Source organism: Panthera onca, chromosome C1 (genome assembly GCF_046562875.1).
Source record: "Panthera onca isolate mPanOnc1 chromosome C1, mPanOnc1 haplotype 2, whole genome shotgun sequence".
Classification (NCBI taxonomy): Eukaryota; Metazoa; Chordata; class Mammalia; order Carnivora; family Felidae; genus Panthera; species Panthera onca.
The window spans coordinates 175,843,101-175,860,225 of record NC_138346.1 but is presented as its reverse complement, the minus strand read 5'-3'; the positions used below and the strand labels follow the sequence as shown (position 1 = coordinate 175,860,225).

The following is a 17,125-nucleotide window of genomic DNA, read 5'->3' as shown; positions in this document are numbered from 1 at the left end:
GAAAGCGTATGAGAGCAGGATCACGGTGGGGATGCCAACCACATGCTCACTTTCTAAATTCTGGCAAGGGAACCCAAGTGTCAACTTTGCACAGAGACATCCTCCCTACGTGCCTTCTCCCTTTCTCCCAGAGTCAGGAGCAGCTTTCTGGGGCACTTGGATGATCACACAAAGAGGAAAAACAAAGTAGGGGGAAATAAAAGCTGCCTCCAGTCTTTGAAAAAGTGGGAGGTGTTCCCTGAGAAGGGGAGAATTACCCACGCAGGTAGAAGGAGCAGAGAGACAGGTGCTCCAGGGCTGGGCTACTCCATTATGGTTTGCATGGGTAACGGGTTGGGGCTGAGCATGCATGATAACTTCCTCCCGGTGCTCAGTCCTCCTGAGACATTTGTTTCAAGTTCTGCGTTGTATAATGGGGTCTAAACCGAAAGAACAAAATCGCCTTTCATTTTTTTTTTTTTTTTTTTTTACTTTTTAAAGTTTATTTATTTATTTTGAGAGAGAGCCCGTGCATGTGTGAGAGGGGGAAGGGGCAGAAAGAGAGGAGAGAATCCCAAGCAGGCTCCGTGTACTGTCAGTGCAAAGCCCGATGTGGGGCTCCAACTCTCCAACTGTGCGATCATGACCTGAGCTGAAATTAAATGACCTGAGCTGAAATCAAGAGTCAGACGCTTAACTGCTTAACCGCATAACCGCTTAACTGACTGAACCACCCAGGCACCCCCAAGATCACCTTTTCAATTGTTAAAGAGTTGTAGTCACTGGGAGGAAAAAAAAATCCCTCCTCCTCAATTTTGGGGATCAAGAAAGCAGCAGTGGGCGCCAGATGGAAAAGTAAGTGCTGGGGAACATGGGAAATGGGAAAGAGTAGCGGTTACTTGGGTTACACAGAGAATAGAGAGGTCAGAACATACTAACACCTCAGGGAAAACTCAGTTCCTGTAAACATTTCTATTTGTTTCCAAGGTTAGTATGGCCTGGAAAAAAGAAGCATATTTCTTTTAAGTGAAACTATTATTTTATTTCAAATTTGGCTTATAAAGGACAATACTAACTTCCTCTAGCCCATACAAATAAATTATTTTTGGCTCTAAGCAGTGATAGATAAAATGAGCAGACTAATTTTGGACAAAAAGCAAAGTCTGAAATCCCTCTGAAGTTGGTAATGGAAATAGTATTCCTTCCTTCTTTTATTCATTCATCAAACATTCAAAGAAAGCCTTCCAGGGAGACAAGAGATTGGCATAACTAGTTATCAATAATAGTATAAATGCAGTAGTTTATGATTGTTTATTTTAACAAAATAAATCATATCAGATTCAGAAGCATTGTTTTTACAGCTCTCTCCCATGGGAAGGGTAGAATTACGACAAGGGCTCTAGGAACTAGTGTGCTATTCGAGTATAAAAAAAGAAGAGAATTACAGCTGTATGGGAATATAATGAAGAATAAGATTTTTCTTGTTCTTAGGCTTTTGTAGTCACTCTGTACCAATTACTGTCCTAGAAAGTGGTAATTACACAAAAGAGATATAGGTACAGGTCAATAGAACGCTGAGCGAAAGATTCGGGGGAGTTCTAGCCCAGAGTCATTAGAGAATCCTTAGTGAAGGTGGAAAAACGTGGGCATGATTATGTGATATAAGACTTTAAAAGGCACGATAGCGCTTTAATTATTAAACAATACATTTTTATTTTATTTTTAAAATTTTTTTTAAGTTTATTCATTTTTGAGAGAGAGAGAGACAAGAGTATGAGCAGGGGAGGGGTAGAGAGAGAGGGAGACACAGAATCCGAAGTAGGCTCCAGGCTCTGAGCTGTCAGCACAGAGCCTGACGCGGGGCTCGAACTCACAAACTGTGAGATCATGACTTGAGCCGAAGTTGGACGCTTAACCGACTGCGCCACCCAGGCACCCCAGTGAACAATACATTTTTAAAGCATATATTAAGAACCTAGGTGATTGGGGTACAAAGATTAACAGGATAAAATCCTTGCACTTGAACACTGCAGGGAAGGGGTATAAGCACCAAAAGAGGCAGAAGAAACAACGCTATAGAGCAAAATACGACACTAGAGCACAGTATGGTGCTAGAACAGAAGTGATACAGGACCTTACAGGAGTAAACAGGAAGAACCCTTTAGGGCTGCCTGGGAGGGGAGAGGTGAATCCAGATAACATTATGCCTGAAGTGAGATTTCATCTGTTACTCATTCACTCCACTGACATGTATTAAGTACACGTATCAACATATATTAAGTACCATTACCATGTACTGTGTACACAGCTTGCCCTCAAGGGATTAATAGTCAAACGGTGAACGAGACCTATAAATAGGTAAGTACAATGAGGGATTTAATTGTATAAAGCACACGACATTATTAAAGACAGCGTGGTCAACTGTATCTGGGACGTTGCAGAACGGTGGGACCGAGGAGGCGAATTTTGAAACCCGTGGAGGTATTTGTTAGGCAGACCGTGATCAGGAGTACCAACGGCTAAAGGAGTTCTAGACAATGAGAACAAGGAACTTGCCTGCTATAGCTTCATGTGTACACAGAATGGAAAAGACCTACAGGTAAGAAAGATGAGGCAAGAAATGCGATTAGTAAGGAGATTAGAGAGGGCCTTGAATGCAGACTGAAAGAGTTTGAATTTTACTCTTTAGACGAGTACTTTTCAAAGTAGAATTCACTAAGTCCTTGAGTTCCAACGAAGTCTCTATGAAAGGTACTGGGCATGCCAAAAAAGCAGATTTCAGGGGTCCATGAATTCCAGACTACGGAGCTTTAAACATTAATCATTAGGCAATGTAAAGTCTTTGAACGTTTTTATTTTATGGATTTATTCAATTTTAATTTTTTTAAAAATTTGAGACAGAGAGTGCACGAGCAGGAAAGAGAGAGAGAGAGAGAGAGAGAGAGAGAGAGAGAGAGAATATTAAGCAGGCTCCATAGCTCAGCATGGAACCCAATGCAGGGCTCAATCCCACAGCCATTAGATCATGACCAGAGCTGAAATCAAGAGTTGGATGCTTAGTCGACTGAGCCCCGCAGGTGCCCTGTCTTTGAACATTTTTTAAAAATATTTTTTTATGTTTATTTATTGTTGAGAGAGAGACAGAGACAGATACAGAGAGACAGAGTGAGAGCAGGGGAGGGGCAGAGAGAGAGGGAGACACAGAGTCCAAAGCAGGCTCCAGGCCCTGAGCTGTCAGCACAGAGCCCGACGTGGGGCTCGAACTCACAAACTGCGAGATCATGACCTGAGCCGAAGTCAGACGCTTAACCGACTAAGCCACCCAGGCACCCCTTTTTAAATATTTTTTTATGTTTATTTATTTTTGAGAGAGAGAGACAGAGACAGAGACAGAGCGTGAGGAAAGGGCAGAGAGAGGGAGCCGTCTTTGAACATTTTTAAGGAAGAAAGCGATAGGCTAAGAATTGTTTAAGGAAGATTCATCCACCTAGAGGTCATCCAAAATTGTTCCATTTCTCTCCTAATTCATAAATAAGCAGTCACTAAATCCTATTCATTCTTCCTCTTCAATATTACTCGAATCCACCCTTTCCTCTCCTTCCCTGCGGGAACTGCCAGTGGTTCGAGTCCTTAACCTTTTTTCCCCTGGTCAAATACAAGAGCCTTCTAACCTACGGTTCCTTACTTTTCAGGCACTTCTATCCATGATTTTGTTATACCACTTCTTGTACCATTTTTGCAATCTATTAAAGTGTATATGATTTCCATTAGAGTATAAGTCCAGGTATGAGAGGTCCTGCAGGACTGTCGAATCAGGATTCACTGCTAAACGTTCCACAGGTATTCATTCTGTCTTACACCATCATTTCCCCCCCTGCTTCTACGGGATCATACCAATCGGCACGCAAGCATGTGGCATTTTTGCTCATCCTAAACCATTCCCTCTTGTCTCCACATTCCCCAATTGCTACTACCCCCTGCAAAGCCAACTTCATACATTTCTCTGCTCCCTTTCGTAGCCGAGAATTGGAGGGAATCGTCTTCTCCTAGGTCTTCAATTTTTCTCCTCAACTCACTCCATTCATACCACCATCATCATACCACTATCAAGTCCATTATCAAATCCAATAGTCAACTCAACTCCAACTCGCTTAACCTCTTGGTAGCATTAGGCAAGGCAAGAATAGGGTCTTGAAACAGTTGATAATACTTTCTTAAACTTCCTCCTACCTTAGTGGATATTCCTTCTTAGTATCTTTTTTTTTTCCCCTAACTCCTCTTCCTTTTATAGTTCTCTAAGTCTGACCTACCTCAGTGTGAGAATCTCTTCCTTTTGCTCTTTATATTGATTTCCCAAGGGATCGCCAGTCCTAGGGTATATATACTGATGGTTTTGAAACTTGAATTTACTGTCTGGACCTGTCCCCTGAGGTTCCCATTCTTCTGGTTGACTACTTACTGGACGAATCCTTTTGAATTTGGTTAAACTTCTCACACTCACCATGGTCAAGACAGAATTGTGTCCCTCGTCCTTCCCTTCGTCCCAACTGATTTCTCATGAAGTCTTTTGCATGTCAGTCTGTGGCACCCCCGTCCATCTGGTTGTATGGGCCAAAAGAAATCAAAGTGTTTCATTCCTTTTTGTGATTCTTCTCACATCACTCAACCGACCACTGGCAAATCCTCTTGGATAAAGATTCTATCAAAATATATGCCGAATTTGGATGGTTGTCCCCATCCTCACTGCTATGACCCTAGTATAAGAGCTTATTGGCCCTCGGCTGTTTCTACTACACAATGGCCTCTCAGTTTCTCTGCTTCAACTCTTGTCCCTTTCGACTCTTTTCCACATGGCCATCCAGAGAGGTCTTTAAGTTTATGATTCATATCATGCCAGTCTCCTGTTCCAAAATCCTCCAAAAACTGTGATCACACTGTTTAAAAAGTCCGGAGTTTTTACTATAGCCTAACCAATATGATCTGGCTGTAAGCATTCTTTTCTTTTCTTTTTTTTTAAGTTTATTTATTTTGAGAGAGAGAACCAGTGGGGGAAGGGCAGAGAGAGAGGGGGACAGAGGATCTGAAGCTGGCTCTGCACTGACAGCAGCGAGCCCAATGTGGGGCTCAAAACCCTTGAACCATGAGATCATGACGTGAGCCACATATGGACGCTTAACCAACTGAGCCACCCAGGTGTCCCTGGCTCTAAGCATTCTAATTGCAACGCCATCTATTCTCATTCTTGTACTCACTGATGGGCACATCGGTTTTCTTGCTGTATCTTCTGTATGCTATTTGTACTATCTCAGGGTCTTTGCTCTTGCCTCTGTGTGCAATGCTCTGATCTCAGACATTTCAATGGTTCTTTCCTTCATATAATTCTCAGCTGTCTGCTCAAATGCTACATTCTCAGAGAGACTTTCTCTGACAACCCATATAAAATGCCTGTTCAACCCTTCCCCCTTCCCCACTTTCATCTGTGCATCCATTTACTCTGCTCATTTTTCTTTACTGCACTTGTCACTAATATTACATTAGATTATATATTTCATTGCTTGTTTATTGTCTGGCTTTCCCCCTAGAATGCGACAAAGACCCTCTCCTTGACAGGATTGTTGTCAGACTCCTCTGAGCCCTATTAGGCCCCACCCTTGGGCACCCTTAGCTCTCCCCTTGGGCACCCACCCTTGGGCAAGAATACTACTAAGTTAGGGGCGCCTGGGTGGCCCAGTCTGTTAAGCGTCCGACTTTGGATCAGGTCATGATCTCACAGTTCAAGGATTCGAGCCCCGCGTCGGGTTCTGTGCTGACAGCTCAGAGCTTGGAGCCTGCTTCAGATTCTGTGTCTCCCTCTCTCTCTCCCCCTCCCCTGCTCATGCTCTGTCTCTCTCTGTCTCAAAAATAAAAAAATAAAAAAGAATACTACTGAGTTAGTACAGCCAGACTAATAACCCTCACTACTCAACAAAGTTCTTCATCTTTACCATCACCTTGTCCTGTTAAGTCACTTTAGCAAAGAATTACTTTTTTTTTTTTTTTACTATTTTTTAAAAGTAATCTGTATGCTCAACATGGGGTTCACATTCACGAACCCATGATCAAGAGTCACATGCCCTAGCCTTTTAGTAATTTCCTACCCACTGACCCTCCCATCTTGCTCCTTGTCTATAAATCCCTACTTTTCATTATTGTATTTGGAATTGAGCCAAATCTCTCTCCTACTGTAAAACCCCAGTGCAATAGCCCTTATCCTATAGGGATGGAGACACAGACACACACACAAATATATCAATAATATAAATAATATTATAATAATATAAATAATAAAATATACCTTACCTTCCTTAAAATTATATCCTAGAAGAGTGTGTGGCTCTCAGTAGGCATTCAAAACATCTTTGTTCAATAAATGAATGTATTTAGAACAAGGAATGATATACTCAGAGAAGTTGGGAATCTTTAATAGATAAAGCTAATTTTATACCACTTCTAAAACCTTTCAATATTTTAAGAACAAAGGGTGAAGGTTTATTAATAAATACTTTAAAAAGTATTAATATGTTTAATTTCATAGAATTGCAACTTCAGAGTTAAGAACGCTTCAAGGGCACCTACTGCCCCACATTCTAATTAAAAAAAAAAAAAAAAGAAAGAAAAGAAACTGAATTCTTTGGTTAGTTTTTAAAGGTCTTTATTCTTAGAGGGTGAATTATTTTGTCATTTACAGACCATTTGGAAATTTTGAAATTACATAATTGATCTTAAGTTTGCACTAACTAATCATGTCAAAGCTTTGCAGTTAATGCTAACAGGATTGAGCCAACAAGCCAAAGCATTAACACCCACTTGAGGTCATTAAAAGTGGATTACAAAAGACTTCAAATAATATATATACTATATTGTTTTGTCAAGGGTTGTTTTAATTCCAAAGCACGGCCATAACAAAGTTGATAATCAATTCAAGGTGACATTGATATCTCATTCAACCTCACCAATTTAAAAGTATTTAGTATAGATAGGCACTGAATTCATGCCAGGAGGGAAATAATTGATTTAGCTGATCTAAAAGTGTGTTTGAGCTTTTTTCAGGCAAGCTGTCAACACACACATGAAAGCAAGATTCTAAAAATGCCGTCAGATCCATAATGTTTATACAGCAAAGCAAACAACCTTTGTTATTCCAATTAATGCATCTGCTCTTGGAAGAAATTTGATCCAAAATGTTTTATTTTTCTCAGCTACACTGAAAATTACAATGTTGACTCACATTGAAGCAATTTAGAAATGTACTCAGCCACAAAATGGAAATGGATTACATTAAGTTTAATATCTGTTACTAGGATACCTGCTAAAAATTACATCTCAAAGTTACATATTATATTTCCTTGAAAGGGTTTCAAGTATTGTCACACATATTGCATCTACTTATCCTTTTGGAGAAGGTTGGGCCCAATAATATTATTCTCTCAACCTTACAAACCAGTAATAACAAACGTCAAGAGGTAAACGTGTATAGGGAAAATAATGCACCAAGAGCAGTTTGTTGATACCTTGGGCTATAGCCTACAGTACTTTCTTGTAATCCTGTCTTTTTCCTTTGATAGTTTCATTTTAAAATGGGGAGTGGGGACTGGGAGTTGAATTTCCTAACAATTGAAAAGAACTTTCAGTATAATCTATTTCAACACTACTAGTTTTACCAATGAGATATAAAATGATGTTTTTTTTTTTTTTTTTAAGTGTATTTATTTTGAGTGAGAGAGCTCATGAGCTGGGAAGAGACAGAGAGAGAGGGAGAGAGACCTAATCCCAGCAAGCTCCATGCTATCAGCACAGAGCTTCACATGGGACTCGATCCCATCAACTGTGAGATCATGACCTGAGCTGAAATAAAGAGTTGGGCATTCAACTGACTGAGCCAGCCAGGTGCCCCTAAAGTACTTTTTTTTTTATCAGTGAAATATTTTATCTGGTTATTTGCTTTCAAATACCTTAGGGAACAAATTAAAAAGTGCCAAGATAGATTGGTAAATGTTAACACTGTTGATAATCATCAAGGGTAGGGGTTATTTCTACTACCTAATTTGGTGTATGTTTGGAATTTTTCATAATAAAAATTAGATAATTATTGGTCTTGTAATACATAAAACATATCATCAACGCAGTTCATTAATCACTGAATGTCCAACTCTTCTTATTTTATATATGCTTTAAGTTTATTTATTTAGAGAGAGAGCACATGTGAGTGTGTGCAGAAAAGGGGCAGAAAGTAATGGAGAGAGAGAATCCCAAGGCTCCAGAAAAGGGGCAGAAAATAATGGAGAGAGAGAATCCCAAGGCTCCAGGCTATCAGTGCAGAACCTGATGCGGGGCTCAATCTCACGAACCATGAGAACCATGAGATCATGACCCAAGCCAAAATCAAGAGTTGGACGCTTAACCAAGTGAGCCACCCAGGGGGCCCATCAACTCTTCTTATTTTAAACTTCAGAGCAATAACAGAAATGCCTTAGGATGAATCTATAAGGTCCTACATGTTCTCCCGTATGCCTATTTCCAATCTCACTAATGACTACTGCACTAAAGATAGAAAATTATGTTTTGTAGTTAATACGCATTTTCATAAAATAAAACTATTAATTTTGACTTTTTAATTTTATTATTTTTTATTAAACGTTTTCATTTAAGTAATCTCCACACTCTACATGGGGTTCGAACTCACGACCCCAAGATCGGGAGTCACATGCTTTTCGAACTGAGCCAGCTAGGCACCCAACTTCTTTTTTTAAAGTGCTCTTCCCTATATTCTTGTTCCTTGATTCTATGGTTTAGTAACTATTTTGCTTATTTCAATTCAGCAAATATTTCTGGAATGATGTACCACTTTCTGTTAGGCCCTAGGAACAGCAGATGGGGTATGTAATTTTTATATGTAGCTATCTATGAAATATTCACTTATATATAAGTATATATGAAAAATACATGAGATATTAATATATAATAAAATTGATAGATGCTCTATTAGCTGTATGAAGAAAGTCCTATGGGGACCCCAAAGAGAAATGTGTGATCAAAAACTTGATGAATAATGTCAGAGGAAGGACAGAATGATCTTTCTATGTGCTCTATAAAGAATATTAAGGGCACCTGGGTGGCTTAGTTGGTTGAGGGTCTGACTCTTGATTTTGGCTCAGGTCATGATCCCAGGATTGTGGGATTGAGCCCTGTGCTGGGCTCAGTGCTGAGCATGGAGTCTGCTTGGGATTCTCTCTCCCTCTTCCTTGCTCTTCTACCTTGCTCACATGCCCCCCCTTCTCTCCCTAAAAGAAAATAAAAAATTATAAAACATGAAAAGACAATCAAAGAATATGCTTCCAAAAATGTACAAAAGTATTATAGAGGTGTGTGGGACAATTAATTTATAAAAATGTTATTTTTCTGGATTTAGGAATGTTTGTGTTGTCAGCTTCAAAGGATGTGTACATAGTTGTGTTCTCTCTTTCAAATAAATACTCACTTTCATACACAAGTTTGTATTTTTTTTCCTTAAAGAGGTCCTGCACATTATATAAACTTCAGGTTCCACACAACGTGAATCCACTTGAGTGCCTGTAATTTGCTAGGCACTATTCTGGGAGCCAAGGATCCATCAGTGAACAAAATAGAGAAAAAAAAAAAAAAAAAACCCTCTCTCTTTGAAGCTTTCATTCTAGTTAGGAGGGACAAGCAAAACGAAAACATAACAAACAAGGAAATGAAATAGTATGTCAGAAAGTAAGTGCCATGGGGGGAAAAGAAACAGTTGAGAAGGGTAGGGGGAAGGAGAGCGCACAGGGCAGAGAGTATGGGTGGGCTGGTACTTCCCATGTTAAAATAAGGTGGTCAAAGCAGGTAAGTCTAATGGGGAAGGTGACTGAGCAAAGACTTGAAGGAACTGGTTGTTGAGAATACCAGTGGAATCTAGTGTAGTATATTTGGCTAGTGGTAGTCCACTATTCTCTTATTCAGGCTCTGAGTATTTGAAGTAAAATAACCCCAAAGACCCAGTATCAGTGGGTAAAGCAGTTAATAGCTGGAGCAGGGTTGAGAACTGAATGGCTGTCTGGGGCACCAATCTAGAGATAGGTATTAAAGAACATAGGGACACTATAGCATCACTGGAAAATAATCAAATGGGGAATATTGTTATTTACCAGAACATCTCTGTTGGTGGTGGGGGGTCGGTGGTGGTGAGACCTCCAAGGGGCACGGCACTCAAGGAGATTTGTTCTGATGAACAGTCAGGTTTGTACTCCTGGGGAGGGTGAGGCAGTTGGGAACCACATCCAAAATGCCCCAGGGCAACAGGAGGCTGCTCCCTGCCAATGAGAGAGTGGTGCTTTCCCAGCCTTCTCAGCCCTTAGGGTTCAATCTTGCTGCCAAACTGAGGTCAGGAAGACAGCTAAACGTAGAAGCTTGAAGTATACATTGTTGGCCTGCCCTAGACATAACTATGAGAATGGGACTCCAATCGTGAACATTTTAAATGTTCTTAGAACACGTTTGGTTTTCTTTGGCAGCTGTGGTATGGAAGAGAGACCAAAGGACAAGTCAGAACTGCATAGGGGTTCTGATGAGTCTGCCATTTAGCCGATTTAAGTTTTACCATCTACAAAATGGGGGTAATAATAAGTTTCTTTTATGGCAGTCAAATGAGATCATTGTGTTCAAATGAACGTTTTAATCAGCGAAGTATATACTTGTTGGCATAATAATAAAGCTACAAGGTCGTTCACAGTTGCTGGGTAAGGATCATAGTTATGAAGTATATAATAACAAATTGTAATTATCGAGGAGTAAAGATGGTGTGTAAAATGCTTTAAAATCTCCATTTATAATCTGCCTTCGTGGCGAATCAAGAAAACAATCTAACAGACTTTTCAATGTCTTTTACTGGTGTATCAGAAGAAGAGACATACATCATCTGTCTCAAAAGCAAAATTAAGTATTCTGTTTTCTTACTTATTTGAACGAATACCCAAATGAAGGTTCAGCATTAAAAATAACTGGCTGTTTTCTCCCAATTGCCAGCTAGGTCGAGTGATTCTTAAATGATACTTCTTGTCAGCAAGAAAGATGATCCCAAGAATGAACGAAAATAGCCTCTGTTCAACAGCTGTGATATTTATAATTTATAAGCTGTGATCATCTCTCATCAGATTGCCTTGGTGTCTGAACAAGAAAGGATGTATGTTTGCCATTCGCGTATCTATCACTTCTCAGAAAATAAACTTTTATTACATTTTATTCCTTCTGATCAATACATTTCTCTCTTTACACATAAACAGTGTGATAAGAGGGTTCCTGTTTGAGGAGCATGACCTTGAAACTCTAGTGTTATGCACAATGTTAATTAAGTATGTTCAACTACTCCGTAAACATTCAGTTCCAATCATCAAATCATTTTTAAGCACTGAAAGGCAACCCTGAAGACTCGGACCACATGGAAGGAAGAAAGGGAGGGAGGATGGGAGAGATCAATTCGTAACGAAATTCTTGTCAGTCTTTAATACTGTGCCTGCGTGTCACGCTTCCAGTTTCCTCTCACCCTTCTCCCCTACTTCGATCTCTTATTTTTCTTTAATTTGTGTCCTTATATCGCCCTTGCTCTTCACAATTCTCTAGGTCCTTTATGTATTTTACTTGCTTTGCTCATTACATTGTTTCCCTTTTCATTTCACTATTGCCCCCTTTGGGCAACTCTACGACCAGCTAAATCTACACTTTATATAAGCATGTGCTAAATTACAATCGAGCAAAAATCGTGACTGTGCGTTACTGGAGAACTAAACGCAAATCAGAACTGAGAGCTCTTGGGGAGAGAGCTCTTGCACCACAGGGCAAGAGGACGGAGAATTACAAAATCCACAGTGGAGAACAACCGAAGAGAGCACAAGTATTGCGTCCTCTGTGTGCCAAGACCTGCATCAGAAACACCCCGCCCAGACTCGAAAAACTTCCCCCTAGCGCTCCGCAGACTGACCTTCGATCGAGGCCCTTCCCCACCGCCGCCTCCCCCTGACTTCCCTTACACCCGCACTTTAGACTTCACGTCCCTCTCTCCCCACACCTCAGGACTGCCCCTCTTCAAATTCGATTCCCACGTCGCCGCACGCCGACGCTCGGCCCCTCTCGGCTCACACGTTAGCTCCCCTCGGTTTCTCCCACGGCGGGTTCCGAAGCCTGCTCCCGCGCTAGGCGCCCCCCACAGGTGGAAGGGGCCACCCCCCTCCCTGCCCCGCTCCCTCCTCCGCACACCTGGCTGCCCCCAGGCCCGCCCCGCCCCCCTCCGGCGCCCCGCCCAGCCCCCAGCCGCCGCCGCCGCCGCCGCCGCCGCCGCCGCAGCTCGCGCCCGGACGCTCCCACGCCGCCGCCGCCGCCGCCTCCCGCGCGCCGCGCCCGCCCCGCGCCCCTCGGCGACTCGGGCCTCCCCCCACCCCCCCGCCGCGGGCCCGCTGCACTGTGGGTAGGCGGCGGCCACACTGAGGAGCCCGCGGCGGCGGCCGCACTCGCACTGAGGCGCCGGCGGCGGAGCGAGGCTGCGCGCGCCGAAGATGGCTGAGAAGCAGAAGCACGACGGGCGGGTGAAGATCGGACACTACGTGCTGGGTGACACGCTGGGCGTCGGCACCTTCGGCAAAGTGAAGAGTTGAGTACGCGCCGGAGGCCGCCGCGCGGGGCTGTCCGCTCGCAGGAGGCCGGGTCGGGCGGCGGGAGCCCGGCGCGCCCAGGGCCGCGGGCGGGCGCGGGCCTGGCGGCAGGTGGAGCGGGCCCGGGAGCCCCGCGAGGGCGGGCGTGGGGGCGGCGGCGGGGACGACGGTGGGCCCGGGGTGTGACCGGCGGTCCGTGCCCGGGTGGGTGACGCCGGAGGTCGGGCTGGGGGGCAGGGTGCCTTGCAGCGGAGTCGGTGTGGGCGGCGCCGGGGAGTAAGACCCGGTGCCGGTGAGCGAGTTTCCAGCGCCTCAGGTGCCTTGCTGGGTGCTTCGCGTGTGAGCTCATTTCTTCCTTGCGGCGACTCGGCGCAGGTGTTGTCCTCACCTTGAAGGTGGGAAAACGGGGACCCCTAGAGGTTTGGGAACGAGCCCAAGGTCACACCGAAATTGGCAGAAGCAGGGTGAGGTGCAAAATGTCTTCCAGCACTGGCCAGGCCGGGAGGTGCCTGCCGTCCGACGCTCGTGCTCCGGGACTCGGGTTGGTGGGGCGGACGCTTTCGGGCAGGTTCCCAGGGCCTGCAGGTGGGGGCGTGAACGCAGGGAGGCCGCGGCAGCGGGTCTGGGCTCGGTTAGATCTGGGGATCTCAAGGGTGCTTGGCGTGTGGAAAGAAGTCTAGGAAGGCTTCTGGAATGGGGACAGATTAAAGGTTCCTTGGTGTTGGCCCTCGGAGCGTACCGGGCTCAGGAGGCCAGAACTGCTAAGACCTGTCCAGCTGAGGTCTGTTTTCTTGGTGATGGGATCCCATTTTCGGTGTAGAGAAACAGGCTGCTTTTGAATGTCATTTTATTTTATTTTTTTACTTGTTACTAGTTAAGCATTGAACCTTTTTTTTTTTTTTTTGATGTTAATGGGAGTCACATGGGGTTTTATTAATCTGTCCTCTCTTCAGAATTAGAGCCAGCTTATTAGAAATACTTTCCGTTGGATTGTTGTAAATCCAGAATTACAAGTCAAACGTCAGCTTTTTTCTTTTGCTGTAGGCAGTCTGAGATTTTACTCTCAGGCCTTTAGTTCCCTGTAAACTTCATATTTTAAGCCTCAAGTCAAAGGTGTTAAATAGGTAGAAGGAACTCGTTCATTCCCGTGGCATAGACCATCTTATTGCACGTGTCTGATGCTGTTTTATTCGGAACGTACTTGCCGAGCACCTGCTGTGTGCTAGACATCATTCTAGGCGGTGGGGATACAATAAGGAACACAGCCACATTAAAATCTCTCCTTTGGGGCACCTGGGTGGCTCAGTTGGTTAAGCCACCGACTTCGGCTCAGGTCATGATCTCGCATCTCGGTCTGTGAGTTCGAGCCCCGCATGGGGCTCTGTGCTGACAGCTCAGAGCCTGGAGCCTACTTTGGATTCTATGTCTCCCCCTCTCTCTACCCCTCCCCTGCTCACGCTCTGTGTCTCTCTGTCTCTGGATGATAAATAAACGTTAAAAAAAATTAAATCTCTCCTTTTGTGGAGCTTATGTTCTAGTAGGAGGAGACAAAAGATCAGAATATATGTGTAAAATATGTAGTCTGTTTAGTGCTACTGAGAAGAATGAATCAGGGAGGAGAGAGTGAGTTTTGTGAGGTTAGCAGTTTTCAATAAGGTGGTCAGGCCAAGTCTCACAGACAAAGTGGTATTTGTGTAAAGACCTGAAAAGTTTGTAAAAATCTTTGAAGTACTACGTGCGCCATAAAGTCCTGGGGTATTATAAAAGGCTTCCTAGAGCGGCTAGCCAAGAGGATATATTTAGGATGAATATAGGAAGATCCAAGCATTAGATTCATGCCTGTAAGGTTGCTTGCCATTCAGTGTCATTACTGAGGGCTACCGTGTCATGACATGATCCATTTACTCAAGCAAGCTGTGCCTCTGCCATCTGGGCATGTATACCCTCAAAGTTATATAACTTACCCTGCATCCTTTCAAACTGTGTTAAAATGTTTGTCGCTTTGAATTCTTACATAATTTGAATGTAGATGAAAACACCGATCAGATCAACTGGCCCATTGTCAAAGGACGACTTAAATCTCTTTTGTATATACTCTTGAGCAGCTTCCAGGCACTGGCTTCTTAAAATATAAACCAGTGGAAGGTACGCTGATTTATGAGAAATCCTTTTCCTGGAGGGCCCAGTCTAATGAACAGTCGGAGGAGTGTTTTTAACACCATGTTGGAGCCTCTCTAAAGTTAGACTGTGATTTCCCATCCCGGATTAGAAGTAGTACAGTTGCTCAATAAAAATGGTAGAAATTGCTGTAGTCAGTCTTATTTAATTCTTCAGGGGACAACAAACAAAAGTACACGTATTTTTAAAAACTTGTATTTTTGGGGCGTCTGGGTGGCTCAGTTGGTTCAGTGTCCAGCTCAGGTCATGATCTCACAGTTTGTGAGTTCAAAGCCCACATGAGGCTCTCTGCTGTCATCGTGGAGCCTGCTTGGGATCCTCTGCCTCCCTCTCCCCCTCCCCCACTCTCTCTCAAAAATAAACATTTAAAAATGTATTTTTTAAAAAGAAAAATACACCTTTATTGAGGCATGTCTACGTATCATAAAATTCACCCATTTCAAATATATGATTCATTAATTTTTAGTAACTTTATTGATGATGCAGCCATCATCATAGATGGAACCAACATCAACTTTAAAACATTTTTATCACCACAGTAAGATCCCTCATGTTCATTTACAGTTCATCTTTGTTCCCACCAGCAGCCTCAGGAAACCCCTAATCTGTTTTCTGTCTGAATAAACTTTATTTCTCTGGACACTTCTGATAAATAGGATCATTCAATATGGAGTCTTTCATATTTCCTTTAACGATGTGTTTAGGCTTATGCATGAGGTAACGTGTCAATAGTTTATTCCTTTTTATTGCTAAATAATGTTCCATTGTGTGGACATGCCACTTTCTGCCTGTACATTGACCAGTTGATGGACACTGTTTTCAGTTTGGGGCTATTACAATAATGCTACCACAGGGATGCCTCGGTGACTCAGTCAGTTAAGCATCCGACTTCGGCTCAGGTCATAATCTCACGGTCTGTGAGTTCGAGCCCCACGTCGGGCTCTGTGCTGACAGCTCAGAGCCTGGAGCCTGCTTTGGATTCTGTGTCTCCCTCTCTCTCTGCCCCTCCCCTGTTTGCGCTCTGTCTCTCTCTCTCAAAGATAAAAATGTTAAAAAAAAATTTACGAATAATGCTACCACAAATATTTGGATGCAAATCTTTGGGCACATGTTTTCATATATCTTGGTCAGGTACCTAGGAGAAGAATTGTTGGGACATATCATAGTTTGTATGTTTAGCTTTTTGAAAAACTGCAAACTTTTCAAAAGTGGTTGTACCATTTTACTATCCTACCCACAATGTATGAAGGTTCTCCTTTCTCTACATCCTTACTAACATTTGTTGTTGTGTGTTTTAAAGGTGTTTTGATGGGTGGAAATGGTGTCCATTGTGGCTTTAATTTGCATTTGTTAATGATTAATGATACTAACTATCTTCAGATACTTATTAGCCATATATTTATTGTCTTGGGTGAGATATCTCTTCATATCTTTTGCTCATCTCATGAGCTGAATTATAAGAATTCTTTACAAATTTTGGGTCCAAGTCTCTTATTGGATGCAGTTTGTAAATATTTTCTCCTAATCTGTTTGACTTTTCATTTTCTTAACGGTGTCTTTTGAAGTTTAAAAGTTTTGAATTTTCATGAGGTCCAATTTATTGATTCTTGTTTTTATGGACCTTTTGATGCTATATCCAAGAAATCTTTACTTTAGATCTCAAGGATTTTCTCTTATGTTGTTTTCTAAATATTTTGTTTTAGCCCTCACATTTAAGTGTATGACCCATTTTGAGTTAATTTTTGAGTATAAGAGGAGGTTCTAAGATCAGCTTTTTGAATGAATACCCAGTTGTTCCAGTAAAATTGAAATGTATTGAAAACATATTTTTAATTGTTACATAGATTTAGACCTTGTAAATTTAATTTCTACTAAATAACTTAACGATAGATGATTTAGTTTTTTTTTTTTTTTAAAGTTTTTTATTTGAGAGAGAGAGAGAGAGAGGTAGAGAATCTCAAGCAGGCTCCATGCCATCAGCACAGAGCCCGACGTGGGGTTCACCTCAGTAACTGTGAAATCATGACCTGAGCCCAAATTAATAGTTGGACACTTAACTGACTGAGCCATTCAGGCGCCCTGGTGATTTGGTTTTATATGGTTTTAAAAACATGGAAATGGAAGAGTAAGTAGCATTATTTTGGTGTGTGCCTTTTCTCTTTAACTGTTAGGCTAATTACAGATTTTTAAGATTTAACTTGGTGTATCAACTTACAGGCCAACGTTAGGTACGATAAGCAAAAATTGAAAGTGGCATAATTTTCATTTGATAGCACTTG

At 42.4% G+C, this 17,125-nt stretch overlaps 1 protein-coding gene and 1 long non-coding RNA gene across 7 annotated transcripts in view; one reads left to right on the top strand and one right to left on the bottom strand.

The window, feature by feature from the left end:
• Positions 1-2,334: 2,334 nt before the first annotated feature.
• LOC132673323 (uncharacterized) lies at positions 2,335-12,240 on the bottom strand. The gene is made up of 3 exons (XR_009607985.2): positions 12,089-12,240; positions 4,481-4,577; positions 2,335-2,572 (listed from the first exon to the last, which is right to left on the bottom strand). It is a non-coding gene; the product is annotated as an uncharacterized LOC132673323 (long non-coding RNA).
• Positions 12,241-12,390: 150 nt separating this feature from the next.
• PRKAA2 (protein kinase AMP-activated catalytic subunit alpha 2) overlaps positions 12,391-17,125 on the top strand; it is an 80,506-nt gene continuing 75,771 nt past the window's right edge. The window contains exon 1 of one of the 6 annotated variants that reach the window (XM_060626370.3): positions 12,391-12,666. In XM_060626370.3, the coding sequence (XP_060482353.1) occupies positions 12,573-12,666 (94 nt within the window). In that variant the 5' untranslated portion in view covers positions 12,391-12,572. Of the gene's footprint in view, positions 12,667-12,907; positions 13,064-17,125 lie in introns of those variants that run through there. The other 5 variants (XR_013557593.2, XM_060626369.3, XM_060626362.3 and 2 more) reach the window with 5 other exon arrangements.